General features: G+C 47.2%; 1 protein-coding gene across 3 annotated transcripts; it reads left to right on the forward strand.

Annotated features, from left to right (window-relative positions):
* Positions 1-13,082: 13,082 nt before the first annotated feature.
* On the forward strand, positions 13,083-22,655 carry PICK1 (protein interacting with PRKCA 1). 3 transcript variants are annotated; one of them, XM_058804866.1, is made up of 13 exons: positions 13,083-13,111; positions 13,948-14,039; positions 14,605-14,716; positions 15,162-15,290; positions 15,414-15,480; positions 16,760-16,849; positions 17,272-17,325; positions 17,425-17,487; positions 17,861-17,994; positions 18,757-18,849; positions 19,694-19,744; positions 20,975-21,119; positions 21,369-22,655. In XM_058804866.1, the coding sequence occupies exons 2-13, from the start codon at positions 13,999-14,001 to the stop codon at positions 21,608-21,610; spliced, it is 1,221 nt and encodes a 406-aa protein (XP_058660849.1). In that variant the 5' UTR covers positions 13,083-13,111; positions 13,948-13,998; the 3' UTR covers positions 21,611-22,655. The 3 variants fall into 3 exon arrangements, with proteins under 3 accessions (XP_058660849.1, XP_058660848.1, XP_058660850.1); XM_058804865.1 differs by lacking the exon at positions 13,083-13,111 and adding an exon at positions 13,116-13,325; XM_058804867.1 differs by lacking the exon at positions 13,083-13,111 and adding an exon at positions 13,437-13,602.
* The last annotated feature ends 687 nt before the right edge of the window (positions 22,656-23,342 follow it).

The following is a 23,342-nucleotide window of genomic DNA, read 5'->3' on the forward strand; positions in this document are numbered from 1 at the left end:
CTAGACTCTGAGGTCTCAGCTCAGGGTAGGCCTGACTACTTTCAGTGGCATCCCTTGGGGCAGGGACAAGATTGTGGCACTCACCATGAACTTCACAGCCCAAGTTGTCAATCTTATCACTATGTTTTGCTTCCCAAACTCCAGGGAAATTCAAGGAATCACTTTCCTGCCAGCAATGGTCTGGGAGTTTTTAAAAGGGTATCAGCATGAAGCTGGAAATTCTTAACAAGCCCAGATCAATTTCCTAATCAAGAGGTACATTTGGGAAGTTTTAAAGCTAAGTGCCACCTCTTGGGAAGAGCGCAGGCTCTGCTCCTCACAGACAGTCGAGCCCTGTGCACTTTGCTCGGGAGCAGGAGAGGAGTCCCAGCCCCGGCACGCATGACACGGTGACTAGAGGAGCATGGCACTGCTGGCACCCCGGCCCAGATGGCCCAGCTGAACCTGCGGGTGGCACGGGTGGCAGGGCTCCCCGGCACCAGCGCCTGCTCCCACGCTGTCCGCAGCACAGCTGTGGGCTCCTCTCTTCTCCCTGCCCCCCAGGAGACATCGTGGTACCCTGACCACCAACGTGGCCCGTCTCTCAGGAGTCCCCTGGCTCACTGGTCAGCTCTGTTTGAATGGTGGCATGAGAATTTCTCCCTCGTTCGCACAATCATCTTGCCTTGCTCCCCCCTCCCGCCCCCAGCCATCAATATCCTCCTTCCCTGCCTCCCTCCTCCTTCCCCGCCGCCTCCCCCTTCTCTCCCTGGAACTTCCCTGCAGCTGCAGAGCTGGCCAGACAATCGGGTGTTTTAGAGAAATACATTTTTGGGCTAATTTGCCATGCATAAGTGTTTCTCTTACCCTTTAAAGGCAGGGAACAAAGAGCACATTCTCTGGGAGCTCTGCCCTGTTGTGAGCAGCCCTGCAGCTGTACAGCACTGTGCTACCCTCCTCTCTCCTGCTCCACTCCCTGCTAGCTGTGTAAGGAGATGGGGCTCTGCTTCACCCTGGGACCACAACATCTCCTACCCATCACTACACATTTCTCTTTCTGCTTTGGTTTCTTTCTTTTTTTTTTTTTTTTTTTTTTTTTTTTTTTTTTTTTTTTAAGCAGAGATAGAACAAGTGCAGAGGGAAAGGATTTGGCAGCACTGTGACCCAGACTAATTTGCCAGACCCTCCAGGTAGAAGCTTTCATGTTGAGACATCATTTATTTGGAAACACTCTTAATTTTCTTTTATTTGGGGTTTAATTCTATGTGAAAATATTTTACTCCCTTGATAGGTAACACTGTGGGAACATCTTACACACACACTATATTAGACTGGATGAAATTTTGTTCTATTGAGGAAACCTAGTCAAAGTATAAATCCTGTGAGTGATTTTCAGGGCCTGTTTTCTCACTTCAAACACTGTTTGCCATCCCTGCCCATCCCTGGAACTGTTTATGGTCAGGTTAAGTGGACTTTGAGCAACATGGTCTAGTGGGTGGCATCCCTGCCCATGGCAGGGGAGGTGGAACTAGATGATCTTTAATGTCTCTTCCCGACCACAACATTCTATGATTTCATGATTCTATTATTTCTGGCTAGGGAATTTCTCAGACAGCATGATTTTCCTTTTTAGGGCTTGTAATTAACAGATTTGTCCTTGTGGATCAAATTGGGAAGAAGATGCAGATGTTCTGCTATGAACCCCTCACAGGTTATGGAGAAGGAGATAGCCTGAAGCAGCTGGACACTGAGGAACTAAAGATTTTTGTCAGCTTTTTGGGAAGCCCATTTCAGCACTTGCTGAATAATCTTTTTCCTGTCCATGGAAAGCTGGTCCAGCAAACAGCTTGCCAAGTGCAAGAAAGCTCTGGTATAAGAGAAACAGGGCTTTTAAACCAGGCATAGTGAAATTACTCACACCAGTTCAGCAGCACTGTATCAAGGCAAACTCTTTCCATCAATCCCACTCCATATGCTGTAAATATTAACTCAGTCCAAACCAGTCCCATTTGCAGATCCAGATTCAACACACCTTAAGGCAGCAGGGAGAGAAGAGAAGAGAAGAGAAGAGAAGAGAAGAGAAGAGAAGAGAAGAGAAGAGAAGAGAAGAGAAGAGAAGAGAAGAGAAGAGGAGAAGAGAGGAGAAGAGAGGAGAAGAGAGGAGAAGAGAAGAGAAGAGAAGAGAAGAGAAGAGAAGAGAAGAGAAGAGAAGAGAAGAGAAGAGAAGAGAAGAGAAGAGAAGAGAAGAGAAGAGAAGAGAAGAGAAGAGAAGAGAAGAGAAGAGAAGAGAAGAGAAGAGAAGAGAAGAGAAGAGAAAGAGAAGAGAAGAGAAGAGAAGAGAAGAGAAGAGAAGAGAAGAGAAGAGAAGAGAAGAGAAAAGAAGTGCAGACAGCAGAGGTGCACAGGGAGGAATGCATAATGCAAGAAAAGGTAAAGGTCTTATGAACTCTGGATTCAGATCCTGACCTTCTAAGCTAGGAAAAGGCAGCTTAGAGGAAATGATAGCTACAGGAATATATGGTAGAAGAATGTGTAATCAACAACAGCATCCAAGTGCTAGCACAATGGGACAGGTTGAGCCTCACCTGGCACAGCCAATAAATCCCTCAGTTCCTTCTGGCTCTGAGTTCTTTGCACTCAGCAAGGTTGGTTGGCATATGTACCTAAGACCTCAGTTACCGTAGGAGGCCATGAGTGGAGCCAAGGCTCAAGGACCTGCATTCATTGACAACGTAGTAGCATTTTTTGTTCACAGAACACCACCTGCTCTTAGCTCAGCTGATGTCTCAATATTCTGAAACTCCCACTTTGCTGTGCCATTATGAATGAGTTAGTTGTATGAGGCAGCAGTGGAGAACTTCAAGTTTTTTTAGTTAAAAAAACTCCAGAACTCTCTCTTCTGACCTTACAAGTAACTCCAGTAAGTACCCACCAGGTATTAAAACCATACTGCCAAGAAAAAGACAATTTCTGCCAGACTATCCTGCAACAGGGAAAATCCCATTGAGCAATGACTTTAATCATATTTAACATCCCCTCTAGGTAAATGTCCTTCAATCCCTTTAGGAGACTGAATTTGCAAATTTCCCTGGTGGGCTTGCAGGCGGCATCACACAGCACAGGTAGGTTGAATGCCACCACCAAGTGCCAGCACGTCTACCCCAAAGCCCTGGGTGAGGTTAGTGGGAGCAAAATCTAACTCCAGCTTTTGAGGTTGCCATCTCAGTAAGACAGAGAGAGAGAGAAGGAAAGGGAGCAAGAAGATTAGGAGTGGGGGAGGGCTGGGAGCCTGCACACTTCTGTTACCACATGATTTTCCTGGTTTCCAAACTGCTGCTCCAACAGACATGCACGAGTCCCATGTGATGGCTTATTTACGAAAGCACAATTGTATGGCTGTTTGCATCTCATATCCTCTTGGCAGCCCACCTGACCAGGGGCTCCAGGGGCACCCACTGCATCCTCCCCACATGCACCATTGGGCTCCTGAGCTGGTGAGATGATGAAGCAGAGAGGAGAAATGTCTTTCCACTGCTCTTTACACCCCTTTGCCTGGCACTGTGTTAGGAGGTTCCAGAGGCAGGGTGCTGCCTCTCCTGCACTTTTATGAGGGAAAGAACTTTGCTTTGAGATCTATCTCACTCCTTTAGAGCACCCAGAAGGAAGCTTGCAGTCAAACTGACAGAGCATATGCTGATATTCCATGTTCATCTTCAAATAGGTGCAGATCCTTTTTCCTTGAGTGAAGCTTTTTCTGGTATCTTCATCCCAGAGTCTTCTTTCACCCAAAGATCCACTCAATTAAAGAGGAAAATTCCTTATAAATAATGTGGAGCAGGCTAAGGGAGAGAATGATGACAATGAATTAAAGATGGTTGTTTCTTTGGAAATCGATGATTTGGCATACCTTCAATTAGTTTGTACAAAGAACCCCTAACTCCAGTAAAATTGTTCTTCTCAGTCAAAGAGAGGACCTAGACATGAGCAAGAGAGACACAATGTGTGAGGAGAGAGTTTTTGAAGGCCAGCAACAGTACCTGAATTCACAGAGGCTGTGATGGGACAAGATTATGGTGCAGTAAGCCATATATTTTAGGGTGTTTTCCTTACTCCATAGCATCCCTAGGAAAAAACATCAACTGAAAAGTCATCACCTCATATGCTGCAAAAAACCCTCTGGTGATCTCTTCCAAAACCAAAGTTCCAATGAAGAAAGGATATCTGACATTTTAAAATGTCAGTATGGTCAAAGCCCCCAACATCATCCCTAGCTCCTCTTCCTGGACAACCAAGTGTTTTAAATTGCCCAAGAGCCAAGACTGCTATCTCTCCACAGATCATATCTCCTGTGGCTATGCCTCTTTCCTTCACATTCAGTAAATCGCCTACATGAAGGGTTAATTCAACCAGGGCCTTTTACTCCAAGTTGTTTTCCAAGTAGCTGAGAGAATAGGTCTCTTGTTACAAACATGGCTTCTGGGCATTTGGTGATGCTTTCCCTTTTCTCTCTCTCTGTACCACAAAAGAATCTTTTGTTCTGTCTCTCTGTCTCATTTACTCTCCTCCCCCACCCTGCTCTCGCCTCTTCCCTCCATTGGCTGCCAAGTGACTAAGGAATGGCAAAAAATGACCATTGCTTGGTCATGGCAAATATTTCTTCACCTATTATCTTATAGAGACCTTGAGCATCTATGTGAAGGCCCCTCTGCTTCCACTGGGCTTCTCTTAGAGATGGGGAAGAATGAGTCAGACACAACGGGGCAGGATATAAGTTGAATCAGCCCAACATGCTAATGGAAATATCTTGCAAATTGACTCATGGTGCCTGTTTCAGGAAAATCAAATGATAGGGGCCCAGAACTGGCAGGAGTCGAGTGGCAGCTACAATGGATCTAAATTTTTATGGGAACTCGGCATTTATTAAAAAACACATGGGAGGCACAAAAAAATTCTTTTTCTTGCCTCCACATTTACCGATTCAGTTGACTGTAAGCTGGAGCTGACACTCTCTGTTCGATGGGTTGTAGCGTCACATAGTTTCCCTGCACTGTTGCTGTAAATCTTCTTGTGCATGATCTCCCACCACAGAAAAGTTGTGGTAAATCCCCATGAACATCACGTCTTCCCACACCCCATTGAAATTATACTTCAGGCATTCCCACAGGCATGCTTCCAGCTATAGTCTCCTTGCACATACTGCTTCACTGAGTCACCTTACACGCACACAGATATGTAAAAGATCACATGATGCCAAAGTCACTGCAACTTCTACAATGACCTTTCTGCAACAGAAACAATTCCATAGCCAAATTCCCACCTCCCCCTCCTTTTATAGCATTTGGATATATGCTTCACTGATACTGTGTTCTGCAACAAAATAAAATTCTTCATTCTCACCTGATGCAAATCTTTCTGCCTTTTTGCTCACCTTCTTTACTGACCCTCTTCACGGCTCTGACCACCCTTTGTCCTGAGTCACTCTCAGTCCATGTCATGTGTTAGATGAACATGGCATATGCTGCCTGTGTCCCTCTGCCAAGCTTTCTGTACTCTTCTCCCATTTAGTGCCTTCACTATTTTGGAAGGTCCTTGAAGCAACCATTAAATTTCAGCCTTAGCCACATCCCGCACACACACAAACAAATCTGTGGATGTAAGGCGTTATGCTGAGCATTTTACTCCTGTAGAGAAGGGGAATGGACTACAGATGAAAGAGCCATTATATTCCCATATTATAAGGACTTCTTGTCTGGTGGATTTTAACCAAGCTGGTTAAAACATCATGAAAACGATGCACTGACCAACTCTTTATATTCATACAGCTCTGCCTACAATAAGGATTTTTGCTTAGTCAACCATACTGTTCCAAAGCAGCATGCAGCAGGGCAGCTTTCACTGGAAAGCCTCAAACTCACACAATATGTAACAACAAAGGAATATATAATAATCCTTTCTCCTTCCTCCTGGCTTGATAGCATCTAAATGAATTCCAATAAAGATGCAGAGATTCTTCCTGCAACCTTAGCTGTGCTCCACCGCTCCCACAGAGGCTCTATCATAGAGGGTGCTCGCCGGGACACCGATCATCTCCATCACTAAAGACAACCAAAGCACCCTGAGATGAAGAAGAATTTTGCCCTTGTCAAAAAACCAAGTCCCTGGAAGATCCAGAAACTCATTAATTCCAATGCTGTGCATCTAATGCTGCAAATTTAAACCTCCCCCAACACTAAGCAGTGCCCCTGACGAAGCAATGTATTGCCGGATAGTCCTGGAAATTGTCCACTAAACAATGGTGAAAGTTTAAGGAAAAAGCTTTGCTTCTCCCTGCTTCAATTCTCCTTCACATGGTGGGATGCCCCACTCCTGATATGAGGTCTCTAATCAAAGGCATTACACTGTCTAGAGAGCCCCATCAGGGTCATCTTTGCACCTTGTGGAGACCAAGAGGAGAACTGTTGGAGTCCCTTTGGAGAAAAAGAATCTACCACCATTTCTTTCACAAATGAAAAGCCCAAGGATGGATTATGGATTCTTTCTTAGATAATTTTGGATTAATCAAGAAAAGAGAGGAGAGATAGATAGCTGGATGTCTAAATAAAGTCAATGAGATCACATGTTCCGCCTTTTTATCTGCTTTTCTCTTTCTGCTTTTGGACAACAAAGCTTCCTTTGATACAGAAGAAGAGGGGGGTAGGGACAGTGGGGAGCGGGGGTGCCAGAGTCACCCCAATGGCCCCCGGTCACTTATCAACGCTCCTTAATGTGATGTTCCCACTGGCAGGGACAGAAAAAACCAGTGATCTCATGATTCCAGAAACGATTCATGCAAACAGCCCTGGGAGATCAGGGTGAAGAGGACAGGAAAGAGGGATAAAGGATGAGTGAGGCAAAGCAAGAATGGGAGAGGAAAGGGTAGTAGTGCTAGGGAGAGTGAACACGGGAAGCAGAACCTTGGGGGACAACTGTGTGTGGAAGTAGATACTGAAGGTCAGACTCCAAAAGAGAGTATGTGATAGGGGTTGTAGAGAAAAGGAGAAGAAAGAGGAGTCTTGAGACCAAGGGCAACAGGACTGGTGGAAGAAGATTGTGTGTGAGGTGTGACACTGTATGGCAGAACTTGAGGGCAGGGTCAGGGATATGAGTTGACTTGAGTTGTCTAAATGTGGGAAAAGGGAGGCTGGGCTCAGAGATAGTATGGTGGGATGAAGAACAAGGGCTTGATATGAGGATGAGAAGGACAGGAGGCAGAATTACCTATGGGATTTGGAGCAGAAGAATTAAGACTTGCTGAAACTTGCTTCTTCTGCATATTGCTATACAGAACCAGGTCACCAAATCTGCCAAGAGAATAAAACTGGTCTTTCTCAGTCCCAGACCCAACAGATGCCAGACAGATTTATTACCTGAGGCATTCAGCCATGTCCAAAGGAGGCAGCCTGGTTTGCACTTTCGTTGGGCTGATCTCACTGAAGGAAAACTTCACTCCTGCACAGAGGAGCATTATCTGTGTATTACACCTCACCTGCAAGCAGCAATTTCATTCAGCCTTCTTCCTTTCCTTCCCTCATGTGCTTTCATTAGTCCTTCCCTTCTCCCCTCCCTCCATCCTTCCCTGCCACAGGGAGACAAGAGATTGCCACTGCTGGCAGGAGACATCCCTTCTTCTCCATCCCCCCAGGGGACTTGCCACCCCAGCAGCATCCTGTCCCTACCCAGCAAAGCAGCCATGGCACAGCAGACTTTTTAGCCCACAGGACTCCTGATGGAGCTGGGACAAATAGCGAGATAAAAGACCGGGGAAACAACTAAAAGAAAAGGTGTCTTTCACAACAAGCTGCCATGTCCATGTCTCACAGCTCTCCCCAGCACTGGCCTGTCCCAGGGGCTCATCACGTTCCCCCCTCCTCTGTCTGCTCTGTGGCAGCTAATCAGTGACCCACTGACAGTGTCTGTCCATCACTCGTCTCTGCACGCAATGGGGTAATTAAACCCTGACCCTGGGCTCCTTTTATCCATTTCCTCTGCACAGTCACTCCCCGAAATGGCAGAGGGGAGGGCCTGCTCTGGAGGCTCCTGCCCCAGCCTCCAGCTCTAATGAAGATGTGAAGCACAGAGGAAGGGCTCATTGTGAAAAGAAGATGCTGAGGGGGCAGCCAAAGAGGTATTGAGTGGTACAAGGCTTCCTACATGATTGTGCTGAGCTCTGCTGACCCACCTCCACCAGGCAAGGCTTTGTAATCCTTCAATTCTTTGTCATCATGCCCACAGGTTGTCCAGCATCCTTTCCCTGCCCAAGCACACCTACAGAAAACCTACCGCTCCTCTGCATGTCTTCAGGACAGTGCCAGGTGTGGTGCCCCAGCTCAGATCTTGTAAATAAAAAGCTTTCCAGAAGTCTCAATATATCCAGCCCTAGGCTTGCACACCCACAAGATCAACACAGAGTTTCTGTCCTCCCTGCTGTGAACCCATTGCCTCCACTTGGACTGAGCCAAATGTCTCAGACCTGACAAAGGACTTTCCTCATTAAGTACCTGTAGAAGGGCAGAGGGAGGTCTCAGTGATGGGATGAATCCCATGGAACACAGTGGAGGGACACAGGAGCTGACTGGGACAAGGTGATGTTGCTCTTGTCTGCACAGAAGGACAATGGAGGATACATCCAGTGACACAAGAGTCACAAAAAGCCAGGAAATCCTTTTTTTTTTTTTTTTTTTTACTTTATTTCTCTTTCTGCTTTCTGGCACTCGCAAAATTTATGGCACAGATTGATAAACAGCCAGAAATGATCCCGAGCAATCCAGGCTCTGCTTCCTCCTCCTTACCCTGAGTGGGGAAGCTGCTTCCCTCCCACGCATGAGCAAGAGGGCTGGGGCCACCCGGGGAAGGGCATGACGGGTAAAGCAGTGCCCCCAAACAATTAAGCACTGTCCCAGGCACTGCACACCCTTGTCCTGGGAACAAAAGAGTCACACACAAGAGACCTGACTGGGAAGCCTCCATCCGCTTTCATCACTGACCCCCAGGGCAGTCAGGGCACAAGGTCAGCCCACTTAAACTCCAAACTCGGCCAGAAATAGAGCTGGGAAGTGGGCAAGGGTGGCCAACTGCAGGGGTCCCCAACCATTTGAGGGGTTCTTTGACTGAGCCATTTCATTTCATCAAAGACACATTTTTTTTCTGGAAGGAAAATGGAGAGCAGTGGGTGTGAAAGGAGTAAGGGGGAGGCAGGGTGTTCACCATGAGTTATGACCACTCTCAACAACAGTCTTTCACATTGCAGAGGTGAGGAGAGGATGGGCTAATTGGCCATGCATAATGAGGGCAACTCTCCGCCTGTTTCCCACCCCTCACTCTGACACTGCTCATGAGATGTGGTCCCCCCTATGCCCTGTTGCTATTCCACTGTGGAGCTCAACATCCCACGGGCTCATCCCAAGGACCACAAGCTTTGATAGCACCTTGCCAGAGCAGTAGTGCCTCTGGAATGTGCAACAGAGTGTGGTCATGCCCCTGGATTGGAAAGGTGAAAAGTTGCCCTGCAAATAAAAACTGATCAGCCAAGCCAGAGCTCACGCTTTCCACCTGCAGGGTCTCAGAAAACCCATTAGCTTTAGGTTCCCTTTAAGGGTTTTCAGGTTGCAAGTACTGATTTTGTGAGTAATGCTTTCATAGAGGTAACAGCCCCCAAGCCCCTGAGACCAATCTCCTTGTCTGGGAGAAGAAATCTGTGGGGACGAAGTCCAGGGGCACTGAAACATGTTTGGTGCACGTGGAAATAAAATGCATCTGCCACAAAGCATTGTCCATTTCCCTCAACTTCCCTCTGGATAAGCCTTGGAGAATCCTAAATGCAGGAAATTTCAGAGGAAGGGCAATGAAAACACTCAGTGAAAGCAGTCCTCTATTGCACCCCAACAATCCCACCTGCCCCTACAGAGGCGGCTGCAAGTGTTAGCAGCACCCAGCAGAAGTGGGGTAGGGATAGGGCAGGCAGGCTGTGCAGTGATGGGCAGGGAATACAATGCCCACACTTACTCACTGAAAGTTCCCCCCAAAACAGACAACACAGCTCAAGGGACAGCAATCAAGGAGGATGTTAGTGCAGTTAGTCATGTTGACACTGAAAACAGTAGCAGAAGAGCAGCCAGAAACATGAGATTCAGCACAGCCCCAGTACACAGAAATACATCTGAGTGCCAAGAAGCCAACCAGTCATGCAACGTGTGATCTGCTAGCAGACTCCTTATTACACGTGGTGAAAGACAAGCAGAAGGGAGTTGTGACTCTCAGAGTCAAACTTTTCATGGGTTGTGTAATTGTGGATAGAAAAATCTCTGTATGTGCAAACTAAGCCCTCTTGATTAAAGCTGTACTGGTAGACTGTAAGCAGTGCACCCAATTTTCAAGAGAAACCTGCATTTCAAATTTTTGATAAAATTAATCAGATCTATCCTTGAAAAGGAACAACTTCTTGGGTTTTTTTAAAATGCTGGCTAACCTTACTTTTTTGGATTTTAGGTAACCATTTTCATCAGCAATTAATTACTTCTCCCCTTGGGAGGAGGCGATCAGGCAATGGATTTCCACTCTTGAGACAGACATAGCTTTAGGGCACATGCAGATTCATTCTCCATCTCACACAGAGAGAATCCAATCGATCTTGGACACTTTGGAGCAGCTGTGCACAAAAGGCAGGGTCAGCCAGCACACGTGTACAAAGGCTGATGCTTCAGGGGTGTACTGAAGGACATGCACGACGCACACACTTCACTGGAGCAGCACAAAACAAGGCTCATCAGACCTACAGGCTTTCGCCTTGTCAGTGTCAGCAAGTCCAGTTTCTCACCTCGGGCGAGGTCTGCTTATTGTCTTTCTTTTGAATGGCAGGAACTGCCAGCAAAGGAAACATTCACTGCTTGTTCATCTCCCTTGAAGCTCTAGTAGCAGAAGTGGGCAGCAGGAGAAATGAGGTCCTGCAACTTCTTTTAGCCAGTCTGACACCCAGCCAATGCACAAGGCTCTAAGCAATCCCGTTGGGCGCAGGCAAATGATTCACGTTATGCAGGTGTTCTCCTGTGTGTGTGAAAAACCTCTTTTTTCCCCTTTGCAGTAAAACGGGAGAAATATCCTCGCAAACCCTGAACCGGGCCCCTCCTGCAGCAGCAGTTCCGGGCACTGACCACACGGCGGCGCTCCGCCCTTAGGAATGGAGCCCGGCCGGGGGCGACCCTGTCAGGCCCCGGGAACAGCGCGGGGACAGCGCGGGACACACGGCCCGACCCTGCACAGCCCCCGGGGACAGCGCGGGACACACGGCCCGACCCTGCACAGCCCCCGGGGACAGCGCGGGACACACGGCCCGACCCTGCACAGCCCCCGGGGACAGCGCGGGACACACGGCCCGACCCTGCACAGCCCCCGGGGACAGCGCGGGACACACGGCCCGACCCTGCACAGCCCCCGGGGACAGCGCGGGACACACGGCCCCGCGGGACGCACGGAGCAGTCCTGCCGGGGTGTGGGACGGATTGCGGGCTCGAGTTCTGCCTGTGTGACATTTAATTAACCAGCTCTCAGCTTTGGGGCTCAGGAGGGTTCTGCGGGGTGACCTCTTTGCTTGCGTTGCAGGGTCTCTCTCAGGACCGCAGCATCGCAGAATCTGTCCAGATAAATTGTCGCTGTCTCTAGGGATGGATATTCCACCACTTCTCTGGGCTGATGTAACAGTGATTTTTATTCCTTTTGTTGCACTGTAATTCCATCCTGCAACTCACAACCCCTTCCTCTTGTCTTTAGCTGTGCAAAAACGCTCAGAAGAGTCTGGGTCCATTTTCTCTGTATCACCTGCAGCCACAGCCAAGTGCTGTCACACTGCCGAGCCCCAGCAAGCTCTTAGTGAAGAGATCAGGGTCTGGCCCATCAATTCTGGAGCTCCACTGATGTGAATCTCCTGTCAGTGGCCAGGGTCAGGATGTCAGTCTCTTTTCTTCAGAGAGCTCCCACCTGAAGGACTGCATTTCTCATTCAGCTTTCCCTCATAAATAAATCACATCTTAGACCCAGGACTATAAAAAGATTATTAACAGCACACTCTTGCCCCTTGTAGTCCAGCATTGTGGGTGGCTTCAGTCAGTGTTTTGATGTATGCAGACAAGAGGCTCACGGGGCTGCATACTGCAAACACTAACCACCCTCTCAGCCAGCAGCAGAGGTCATTGCCATGGCCAGCCCTCGTTCTAGTCACGGAGGAGTTTTCAGTTCAAAGAGCACAATGTTGGGGTTGGGTTTTTTTTGATCTGTGTCAGTAATTTGGGTTTGGAAGCCTGGTAGTTGCTCAGAAGCCAGGGGCAGCTGGAAAAGATGACACATAATGCGAAAAGGAAACCACATTTCTCTGGGAAATCAAAGCATTCTCCCAGTGGTGGTGCTGTCATGATGGAGGCAGAAAACCATTTGAACAGCCAACCACTGCCCCCACACACATGGCAGAGGAGAAGAACGCGTGGAAGCGTGGCGATCCTGCGGCACACATGGCGGGGCAGTGGCTCTGCACACAGCCGTGCTGACTGGCTCCCACATCCGCTGGCATCCGGTTTTTCCTCAGGTCACTGCTGATGGTGACTGTCCCAAGCAATTGCACAGAATCACCGAATCAGTTAGGTTGGGGAAGACCTCTGAGATCATGGAGTCCAACCTGTGACTGAACTACACCATGTCAACCACACCATGGCACTGAGTGCCACATCCAGCCTTTCCTTAGACATCTCCAGGGACAGTGACTTCAGCAGCTCCCTGGGCAGCCCATTCCCATGTCTACCACCCTTTCCGTGAAGAAATTCCTCCTGGTGTCCCACCTAAACCTCCCTTGGTGCAGCTTGTGACTATGTGCTCTTGTTGCCTGGGACAAGAGGCCGACCCCCACGTGGCTACGGCCTCCTTTCAGGGGTTGCAGAGAGCGATCAGGGAACCCCAGAGCCGCCATTTCCGCGGCCGAACCAGGCCGAACCGGGGGGTCCCCATGGCAACGCGGCGGCCGCGCGGGGGGCGGCGCTCGGGCGGGCGCTTCCGGGCGGCGCCGGCGGTGACGTGGCCGGCGGGGGCTGACGGCGCCGCGCGGCCGCTTCCGGTAAGCCTGGGGGCCCCTGAGGGACGCCCCCCCGCGGCTGCCCCCGGACGGTCCCGCCGGGCCCGGGGCCGGGGCCGGGGCCGGGGCCGGGGCCGGGCAAGGGCTGGGTCTGGGGTGGGGGCTGCCCCTGCCCTGCCCGCAGCCCCTGCCCGCAGCCCCTGCCCGGCACTGCCCGCAGCCCCTGACCGCTGGCCCTGCCCGGCCCCGCTGCCCTGTGGGTGAAGCGCGGGTCCCTCAGGGTCGGGTGTGGTGGAGGCGCACACCCTCACGGCGTGGCCGTGACTTGGGTGCTGCCGAAGGGTGGGCGGAACCCAAACGTGCTAGCTAATTGCTGTCCGAAATTAAATGGAAACGATGTTTTTGCATGGGGAAATAATGAGGCTTTCGGTGGGAAGCTTGAGCACGGCCTGCCGAGACAGGCGGTGAATGTCAGAAAGTGACGTGACTTGCTGTGAAGTCAGGAGCACGGAGATGTGTGATGGATGTCGGGGGTAAAGCTGAGTATTTTAGCAGTCGCGGTGCAAGGTCGAGCGTGGGAAGAAGCAGCTGCGGGAAGGGACCACGTTTTGTTCTGTGCTTTGGAAACGCTGCACGTCTGTCAGTGTTGGGTTTGGAACATGCAGCATCAAATTCGAGGAATCCATTCTCTCGCATGCAGAGCAGAGAACCAGGGACACTTGACTAATTTTTCATCTTTTGATATAAGAGCAGAGACCACAATGTGGCATCCCAAAAAAGAAAAAGGAGATTGATAAGGGTGAGAGGCTGGTTTTCTGTTTTTTTTTCTATTGCAATCATTCTTTTATTTGTTTTTTTTTCTGTTTTTTTCTTCCCAGGGAGTTTGGAATAAGCAGCTTCAGACAAACAGACTCCACTGAACCAAAACAATGTTTGCAGATTTGGACTATGATATTGAGGAAGATAAGCTGTGAGTATTTCACTTGTCTTTTCCTGGTGTTTCTTACAATAGAAGTAGGCTTTGCAACCAAGGCCTAATGAGAGTTGATAAATTTACCTGTGTGTGACACTGAATGTTGGGCATCAGCCTTGCTGTCCAGTGCTGATTTCTTGCTCCCTCTGGAGAGTGGGGATGAGGCATCGCTGTGCTGGCAAGCAAAGAAGAATATTTGTGTTGCCCTGCAGTGACTGCCCTGCATTTAACATAGAGCACTTGATTTGCATCACATTTATGCTGTGCAAGTTGTCCTCTCAGCCCAGCACTAAGTCCAGGTGAAACACTAAAGCATGATAGTGTTTCTTCAGTGCCTAGCCATGGATGAGGGTATCTCTTGCACCTCTAATCCTTGCATGCAATCCCAAGAGAAAGATGGCACAGATCTCCCTGCTCACCCATGCTGATAGACCCTGTGGCAGAGGTGAGGGAATGAATTCAGACGTGCCGTGCCCATGATGTTTTCCATTTGTACTGACTCAGATGCCAGAGTTGTTTCATACGCAGGCAGCTCTGCCTACATTCAATTCTTCCTTTGTAGGGGCATCCCCACTGTACCTGGGACAGTGACCCTGAAGAAGGATTCTCAGAACCTGATTGGGATCAGCATTGGAGGAGGAGCACAGTACTGCCCCTGTCTCTACATCGTCCAGGTGGGCACCTGGGGAGGAAAAACAAGCCATCTTTTTAAAACAGAGTTGGCCTGAGAGATGGGAAGCGTGGAAAGACAGCCCTATGCTGGGAGATGACATCTCACATTCCAGTAAAAAGATTTCCTTACTCTAGTACCTAGTAGGTGTGGGAGAATTAAATTAAGACTGATGGAATTATCCTTCTCCTTGGAGAGCATGTTAGAATTCACAGTGTGACACTCCCAACACCAGGAAATCCTGTGCTTGAGGAGGCACATGCTAGGAGCATGAACTTCCTGAGGGAACAGGATGGTCAGCCCACCTCTTGGTTTGGGAAGGGGGAAAACTGCAGCTTCGCCATGGACAGAGCAGCAGTGGATTAAGAGGGAGCAGTGCAGGTGTTTGGTGTGTGCTGTTCAGCCCTGCCCTGCCCCTCTCCTGAGTGCAGGGCCTGTCTCTGCCCCAGGTGTTCGATAACACTCCAGCAGCCTTGGACGGCACCGTGGCAGCCGGCGATGAAATCACCGGCGTCAACGGGAAATCCGTCAAAGGCAAGACCAAAGTGGAGGTGGCCAAGATGATACAGATGGTAAAGGTGAGAGGTAGGAGGGGGCCACTGGAGCTTCTGGGTCGCAGTTGGCAGCTTATTGTCCTTGGGTAAAGGGAGGTGCTGCTGCCTGCTTCCAGTACAGCAGTTTGGGGTTTGCTCTCTCTGCAGGGAGAAGTGACAATACACTACAACAAGCTTCAGGCTGACCCAAAGCAGGGCAAGTCTTTGGATATTGGTAAGACTGGTTTCTTTCTCCCTAGAGTGTTAAAATTATGCAGAAGGGTGAAAGATTGGTCCCAGCTAAAACCAAATCTGTTTCCTTTCTTGCTCTTAACTCGGTTGTTTTCAAATGGATGCTGTCAAAGAGAGTTACAGGTTTAAAAAAAATCCTTCCCTGACATTTTGAAACAGGCTTGAAAGTTAAATCAAGACTTAATTGTTGTTGTGGAGGCTTGTTTTTCTGTGCTGTGTTTAGCATGGATGATGAATCTCAGCTGCATAATAATCTAATTAATCTATTTTTAATACATGTAAGTTAGGCTGACCTATTTTGAGATGTACACAGAAATGTGTCAATTGAAAGGCATTGGTGGGGATTTCTAACCATGGAGAACAGGGATGAAATACCTATCTACACTGAGTTACACTGAGTTTTGTACAAACATAAATTTTATGAGAGACAGGAGAGCCTTTATTGCTAAAACAAAGTGTCTGGTTTTGAACTAAGCCTACACAGCTGTCTCCTTTATATGGTCTGCCTTTCTCACTTTCAGCAAAATGTATCCATTCTCTTTGCTCTCATTTATTGTCCTGGTGATTATGGTGCTAATAAATTGACAGGAATTCTGGAAAATTGTGAATAGTGAGATGGATTTCTGGGAAAACAGAAGTGTGATGAGAATATGGTATTTTCCAGAGCACTGTGGCTTCAGCTGAGTTCTTCGGATCTGCAGGCAAGTCTGCCTGTAAATAAAGGTGATGGAGTCATCTAGTTCCAAGGAGGACATAGATGTCTCTAGTAATTTGTAGGATATGACGACCAGAGGCAGAAATTCCATTAAGAGGTGGCAAAAGGGTTTAATTAGGATTCAAAAGGTAAAAGTAAGGAAAGAGACAGCACTGAGCGTTAAGTCCTGATTGTCTTTCAGCCTCATTACTTCAGCTGAAGTCATACAGCAGATAGCATAAGCAAAGTTTAGTTCCAAATATCAAGATAAGTGCTTTGCTTATAGCAGAGTGATTGATTGGGACAATCTTCCAAAAGAATTGCTGGAGCTCTATTGATTGAAGTATTTAGGATGTGAGAGCAGGGCAGATAGGCAATTTAGAAAATGTGTTGGGCATGCCTGGACCAGAGTGCCCTGTTTCTGCAGTATTCTTTCTTCTTGCTGCCTCAATACTGAGTTAAGTGCAGTTTACCCAGTGCATGGAAAACCAGTGGAATGTGCTGGAGAGCTTTTCCTGCCCATGGAAGTGACCTTGATGCTGGTTTGTCACTTTGTTTTGGCCTTTAGTATTGAAGAAGGTGAAGCACCGGCTGGTGGAGAACATGAGCTCGGGGACAGCAGATGCCCTGGGGCTGAGCCGAGCCATACTTTGCAATGGTAGGTATTGTCCAGGAGGCCATTTTCCTAATGGAATGCTTACTCTCCTGTGTTTGCCTGCTTTTTATTGTTGCTTGCATGGTCCACATTCTTTTCTTCTGCTCTGCCTTGCTGTTGTGATTGTCTCTGCCCATCCTGAGTGATACAGCCTGTCCCTGTGGCCACTTATATGTTATCTCAGGTCAGCTTAATTTAAAGCAGGGACCATCTTAGTGAATGCCAATAGATGATGACCCCACACTATAAAATAAGTTTGCAGTCATTTTAAAAGCTTCCCATGTTGTATCACAGGACAGGCATTAAGGGGTGAGGGAAATTTGAACCAAATATATGAAACTGGTATTTTTCCACCTGATCAGGTCTTAAACATGTCTTGAATGTGACTGTTATAATTCTTTATTCTGATTCTTGTTTCTATTTAGATGGACTAGTGAAGAGATTAGAGGAGCTGGAGAGGACTGCAGAGTTATACAAAGGTAAACTTGGTATTCCATCAGACAGCAGATGGGAGAGAAGGATACTTTCATTGTGTTTCAGTGAAGTGACTTAAATGTTTTTTCTGGCTTCCATCACAGGCTTGACAGAGCACACCAAGAGTCTTCTCAGGGCTTTCTTTGAGCTATCTCAGACACACAGAGGTAAAGAATCTTAGCAAAGGGAGGACAAATCTTTGACCATCAGTTTCAGGAGTTTTTTTGTCAGTAGTTAGATATGTGATTCTCTCACTCAAAAAAAAACAAGGGTTGCAGAAATGAGCTGTGAAGGGCTGCTCTCCTGTATTACCAGTCATAGTGCTAACACAGGCCCTGTCCCTCACATGAGACATTGGGGAAATACCCTGCCAAACTCTGGTCTTTAGGGAATATGTAGCTTACCTTTACTATTTCCCACATGTAGCATCATCCCGCAGCTAATTGTAAGGTTATGGGAGAGACTTCTAATACTGGAGACAAGATTTTTCTCAGGGTTCACCTCTTTGTTCATCTGTCTGTATTTATTCTGCCCATGCAGCATTTGGAGATGTTTTCTCTGTCATTGGTGTACGGGAACCACAACCAGCTGCCAGCGAAGCCTTTGTGAAATTTGCTGATGCCCATCGCAACATTGAGAAGTTTGGGATTCACCTTCTGAAAACAATTAAGCCGGTAAAGAATTCAACCACAGGAGTAAAGGGTTTGGAGGAGAGGGGAATCTAGAAAGGCAGAAGCCTGTCTTTAAAGGTGTGGTGTTAAAAGTTCATTCATTAAGGGAAGAAGGATCCTTGTCTGCTTTCCTTCAGGGAATTCTCTTCATAATGAAAAGAACCTGAGAGGTAACATAATGAATATATCAACCTTGTCCCTGTGATTTCTGCATATGGGTGTATTCCTCTCCTCTTTTGGGAATGAAGGAGTTGTCTCACTGACCAGTGTAGTACCTGATCTTGGTACCCATAACTGCATTGTGTCACTAAATGAGTTCAGACAAGCAACCCAGGAACAATGTAAGAATTTCAGTCATTATATAGGAGTAAGAGTCTCCAGGGGATCTCTGCACTTAGTTTAGCAAAGAGAGAATTTAAGTGTTGATTTGGGCTCCACTTTCAGTGCTGTGTTGGGTAGATGATGCTGGGCCATAAAACTTTGAATCAAGGAGAGCTGTTTCCAGAACCAGCTGAAAATGAAATGAGTCAAAAGCAGATGAATCCATGGTGTTAGTGAGGCAAGCATTTCTAGCACTGGAACCACTTGCCAGTGACAGTAGAGGAGGCTCTAACCATTCTGAGCTATGATAAAATATTTTCTTTCAAATGTGCTGGAGTTCAAAGAAGAGTTTTGAGGCAGCCTCATGGCCTGTGCTGGGGAAAAGGTTGCAATTGTAATCATGTTTTTTAGTCTTAATTCAGCAAGAGGGTGTTTCTGTTGCAGATGCTCACTGACTTGAATACCTATCTGAATAAAGCCATTCCTGACACAAGGCTGACTATCAAAAAATACCTGGATGTCAAGTTTGAATATTTGGTGAGCTGCTTTTTTTTTTTTTTCCCTAAGTGTTGGTTGAAATTAAGTTTCCTGGAATCATCCTGAAAGTCACATCTAGCCTATATGATCACATATCCATCCTTCCATAATCCATGAGAGAATGCCCTGTTTTTTCTAGTTCCTTGTTTACTGACAGATTACTCAGATTCAGATACCTGCTTTTAACTTAACACTTCTCACTGGTAAGAAAGATCTTACAGTACCCATATGACTTATTTTCTACATGATCAGAATTATTTCCTGATTTATTTCTAAAGAGTTTGTCTGCAACTTACACTCTTGAACTCCTCTAAGGAGCTCCCCCTTACATATTTTTCAGGTAATTTTGGACACTCTTTCTTTAGCCAAAGTAAACAACTGTCAAGTCATATTTGCTCTAATTTAGACCTTGCCTTTTTCCCCCTCCTTCATTCCATTCAGCCTTCGTTTGCTACCCAGAAAGGGTAAGATTGCTCAGTTCACCTGTTCTCTAATTGGAGGAATCTGTTTCCTTTTGCCTGTTGAGAGTAGTACTTGGAGCTGCTGCCCTAAGGCTAGGGAATATGGTAGAATCTCTTCCTACATCAACCCTCCCAGCAATTAATATTTTTGTTTTCCTTCCTATTTATTCCCATCTCATACTTTTCTTGTACTGGCTTTTCCCAAAGAGTAGATGAACACAGGATTTTTTCCCACTGTGCTTTCTTCAGAGTCTGTCCACTGAAGAAAGGCTTGGAATAATGGTGCAACCTCATAGTTATGGGTGATGATAAAGTTGTTTCTAATTTTTAATAGTTCCTTCTTGTTTTGCTTTTTTTTTTTTTTAATCTTTAATTCTTCAAAGTCTTACTGCCTGAAAGTCAAAGAGATGGATGATGAAGAGTACAGCTGCATTGTGAGTATCAGTACAATTGCAAAAGCACTCCTGTGCCTGTCAGCACCCAAACAAGTGAATGCATCCTAAGGAATTACATACATTTATTCTTAATGTATTAGAAATAGGGGATGCTTAAATGCTACCTGGGGAGCACTGCAGCTTGTTTGCTCCGTGGTTGCCTTTCTCAGTGTTTAAGTACTATTAGGTTATGTAAGGAGGATTAAGGTGTTATCTTCACAGATTCCATTTGTGTGTAGTGCACAGCTTATCATTAAGACTTGTTTCTTAGAAATGGAGATTTAGCTTCTCTGTAGCAAAATGCATGTGAAGCTACATTTATAAGTGAAGGAAATTGATTAAAGGATATCTGTTAACAATAGGGGGTTTATAGTTTAGAGTTTTAGGACTTTAATCCTTAACAGCTCTGTTTAAAATAGCTAAAGGTATCCCATAAATTCCAGTTTCCCTGCATAAGAGTAACATCTTTTTTTATCCTCGGTATCAACCTCAGAGCAGGCATTTGATTTCTTGGAATGTCTAGTTCCCAAGTGCCAGGCAGGAATAAAACTCCTAACACAATCTTTCATTATACGTTTCCTTCTAAATGGGAAGGAAAGAATGCCAGTCTTGCCCAGCAGAGCGGCACCTTTGGGTTTGGCACGTGCAGTGTGTGTTAGGGAGCCGTAATCTGTAGCACAGATTTTTCTGTATGTTGTGTTCACAGGTGCAAGGGAAGGATGCTTCATTGCTGACAGAGAAAACCCCTTTCCAGACTTTTGGACAATGTATAGGTCCTTCCCTGTTGGTTTCCAGTATTTTGTCTGGATGGTTGTAGATACCAGAGGGTTCCCTTTGTAGATATGTAATTCATTATGCAATCCATACAGGAAAAACCTTACAGAGGAGGGCAGAATTTTTGTGTGCTTGATATAAACTTGTTCTTAATGCCTGTCTTGCTAGTCCTGGTAAGAAGCCATGTCACCTTTCCATGCTGGGCTGAGAGGTGCCTGTCCTTTTGTATTTGCTTAGTAGAGATGCTTTACCATGATTGGTGTGTTTGGCCTTCAAAGTGGCTGCACTGAGTGCCAGTTTTTGACATGGCTCAGTGTTCCTCCTGCTTCCTGACAGCAGTTCCTTGTGCCTGAGAGGTCCATAATAACCCAAGGCCATTGTGAGTGCACTCTGGTAGGCAGACTGAGTGCAAGCACTGCTGTGGGAGTCTCTCACATGGCGCTGTGTTTTTGGCAGGCTCTGGGTGAGCCTCTCTACCGGGTCAGCACTGGGAACTATGAGTACCGCCTCATCCTGCGCTGCCGTCAGGAGGCTCGCACGCGCTTTGCCAAGATGAGGAAGGACGTGCTGGAGAAAATAGAGCTCCTGGACCAGAAACATGGTGAGTGCCACTGCTGAGTTCAGCAGACATGACTTTGGCCTCTCTGTTCCTCCTCTGTCTCAGCTCAGAAGGCAGCTCAGTTCTTTTTGCTGAGGAGCTCCTTTGTGGTGTACCCGAGACATCAGCTCTGAGGGGCAAAATTTGTAGGCAATGGTATCTAACATTGGTAAGGGAAGCTTGATCACAGCCTTCACACTGTTTGGAAAGGAAATTTTTACACTTTTTCCCCCCAACATGTCTCCACTGCAGTGCAGGACATCGTGTTCCAGCTCCAGCGTTTTGTCTCCACGATGTCCAAGTACTACGATGACTGCTACGCCGTGCTCCGGGACGCCGATGTCTTTCCCATCGAGGTGGACCTCGCCCGCACCACTCTCAGCTATGGGCAGAAGGACACCTACACAGATGGGGCGGAAGAAGAAGGAGAAAGCGAGAGAGAGGGTAGCGGGAGGGAGGACGCAAATGGAGAGAAGCTCATTGATGATGCCTGAGTGGGTCAGCATGGCCAGAGGGAGGACTCTGCAGACTTATGAAAACATGTATTTCACGTGGCCATTCATCCTCCACCATTTCTCTGTGTGTCCAGCCTGGGATTCCTTCTCTGCTCTGGGTGGGGTAGCTGGTTGGATTGGGACCAACCTCTGCTTTCGTCTCTTTTCCTTTGCTTGTTTGCATGGATAATTCTTTTTGTCCATGGAGACTTCTGGTACCCAACCTGGGTACTGCAGTGTGGGGAGGAAAAGCCGCTCCTACACTGCCATGTGCCCCTGTGCAGGCAGGACTCTGCTGGGCACAGGGGCAGCACCACTCCCCTCTGGCACATGGAAGCTGGTTAAGGGTTTGGAGGTGATTACAAATGGTGAGGGCAGCCCCCTTCCATCCTCCCCTTGTGCTGTGGGGAAGTGTTGGCGTCACTGCTTGCTGTCTTCAAGCTCCTTCTGAGGATCCACCTTCGGACTGTGATGGAAATATACCCTATCTTTAAAATAGAAAGGAGACACAAACCCTTGTGGAGAGAGGAAGAGGCTTTGGGTTTTTTTAGTATAAAGAATGACTAGTGTGCTCTCCTCTCTGCACAACTATTTTGTCTGCCTCTGGTCCAGCCAGCAGCAGTAGCTATCCTCCCATTCCCTAGCAGAAGGGAAGGGGGAAAAGGAAAGCTGAGGTAAGTGAGAGTGCTTCTTTCCTTCTTCTTTTTCTCTTCCTCTCCTTCCATCCCTGTGGGCCAATCCCAGATGCAGATGGCACTTCTTCTGTTATTGGGCAGCACAATTGCCAGGAGTGGTGGTGTTCTTGGGCCAGGGGTTTTGACTTCTCTGTTATTACATTCTAGTGGTCATGGGAGAAGTTATTTAAGTGCATTAATTTATGATCAAGATTTTTCTGTTTTTTAGATTTGTGTTTCTCTTTGATTGTTTTTGGAGCTTCTTCATCTCTGTGGGTGGCTGGAAAAAAGCCATCCATGGTCAAGCTGCTCTGGAGAATTTAAACAGACTGGTGTAGTGACTATTGTCTGTAATAAAGAAATATGTGACATTTAATTTCATGTCCTTCATGCCTTTCTATGAAAGGTTTTTTTGCTTATCTTCCATTGGTTTTAATCTTAAGGTAATCTTAGGAAGATGGGTGTCATGTACTAGCCATTTTGGTCTTGTACTGGTGCATAATCACTATAGCAACCTGTGGTGGTCAGTGCAGTGCAGATTTCCAGAGGAAGAGAGTTATAAATGCTGTAGCAAGGCCAGTCCTCCAGGAGCACCAGCTGCTCTGCATTTTAGCTTCCCAGGGGAGCACCGGCCTTTTAAAGGCCACCAGGTGCCTTAGTCCCACCAAAGTGGCATCCCTGTCCCTCTCCAGGCCAGCTTCTCCACACAGTTCAACTGTTGCATCACAAGCTTCAGCTGATGCTTAAGTCCCTGATCCTCTTTCAGAGTTGTTTGTTGGGCCAAAACACGAAGCAGTTGAAGGGGAACTGAAAATGCTTCAGCAGAGTCTGCCTAAAAGCCATTGAAACCAAGTGTAAAGCAGCATAGCTGGGTTTTTTGGGAAGAGGTCTGGGAATCTTGCAGCACTCTCTGTAGTGAGACCTCGTACCCTGAGGGCTTTTATTTGCTTTTGTGAAAATAATTTAAGAGCGGGAGGCTTAGTGGGAAATGTTGGCTTGTGACAAGGAAACAGAGGGGACCTTGTTCTAGTGACTGGCCTGGCTGACAAGGGCTGTTG

Source organism: Ammospiza caudacuta, chromosome 5 (genome assembly GCF_027887145.1).
Source record: "Ammospiza caudacuta isolate bAmmCau1 chromosome 5, bAmmCau1.pri, whole genome shotgun sequence".
Classification (NCBI taxonomy): domain Eukaryota; kingdom Metazoa; phylum Chordata; class Aves; order Passeriformes; family Passerellidae; genus Ammospiza; species Ammospiza caudacuta.

Excerpts from the sequence above, each read along its gene's own strand:
- PICK1 (XM_058804866.1), top strand. The coding sequence starts at position 13,999 with ATGTTTGCAGATTTGGACTATGATATTGAGGAAGATAAGCT. Across the intron at positions 14,717-15,161 it reads CCTGTCTCTACATCGTCCAG|GTGTTCGATAACACTCCAGC; the intron begins GTGGGCACCTGG and ends TCTCTGCCCCAG. Across the intron at positions 17,488-17,860 it reads GCTATCTCAGACACACAGAG|CATTTGGAGATGTTTTCTCT; the intron begins GTAAAGAATCTT and ends CTGCCCATGCAG.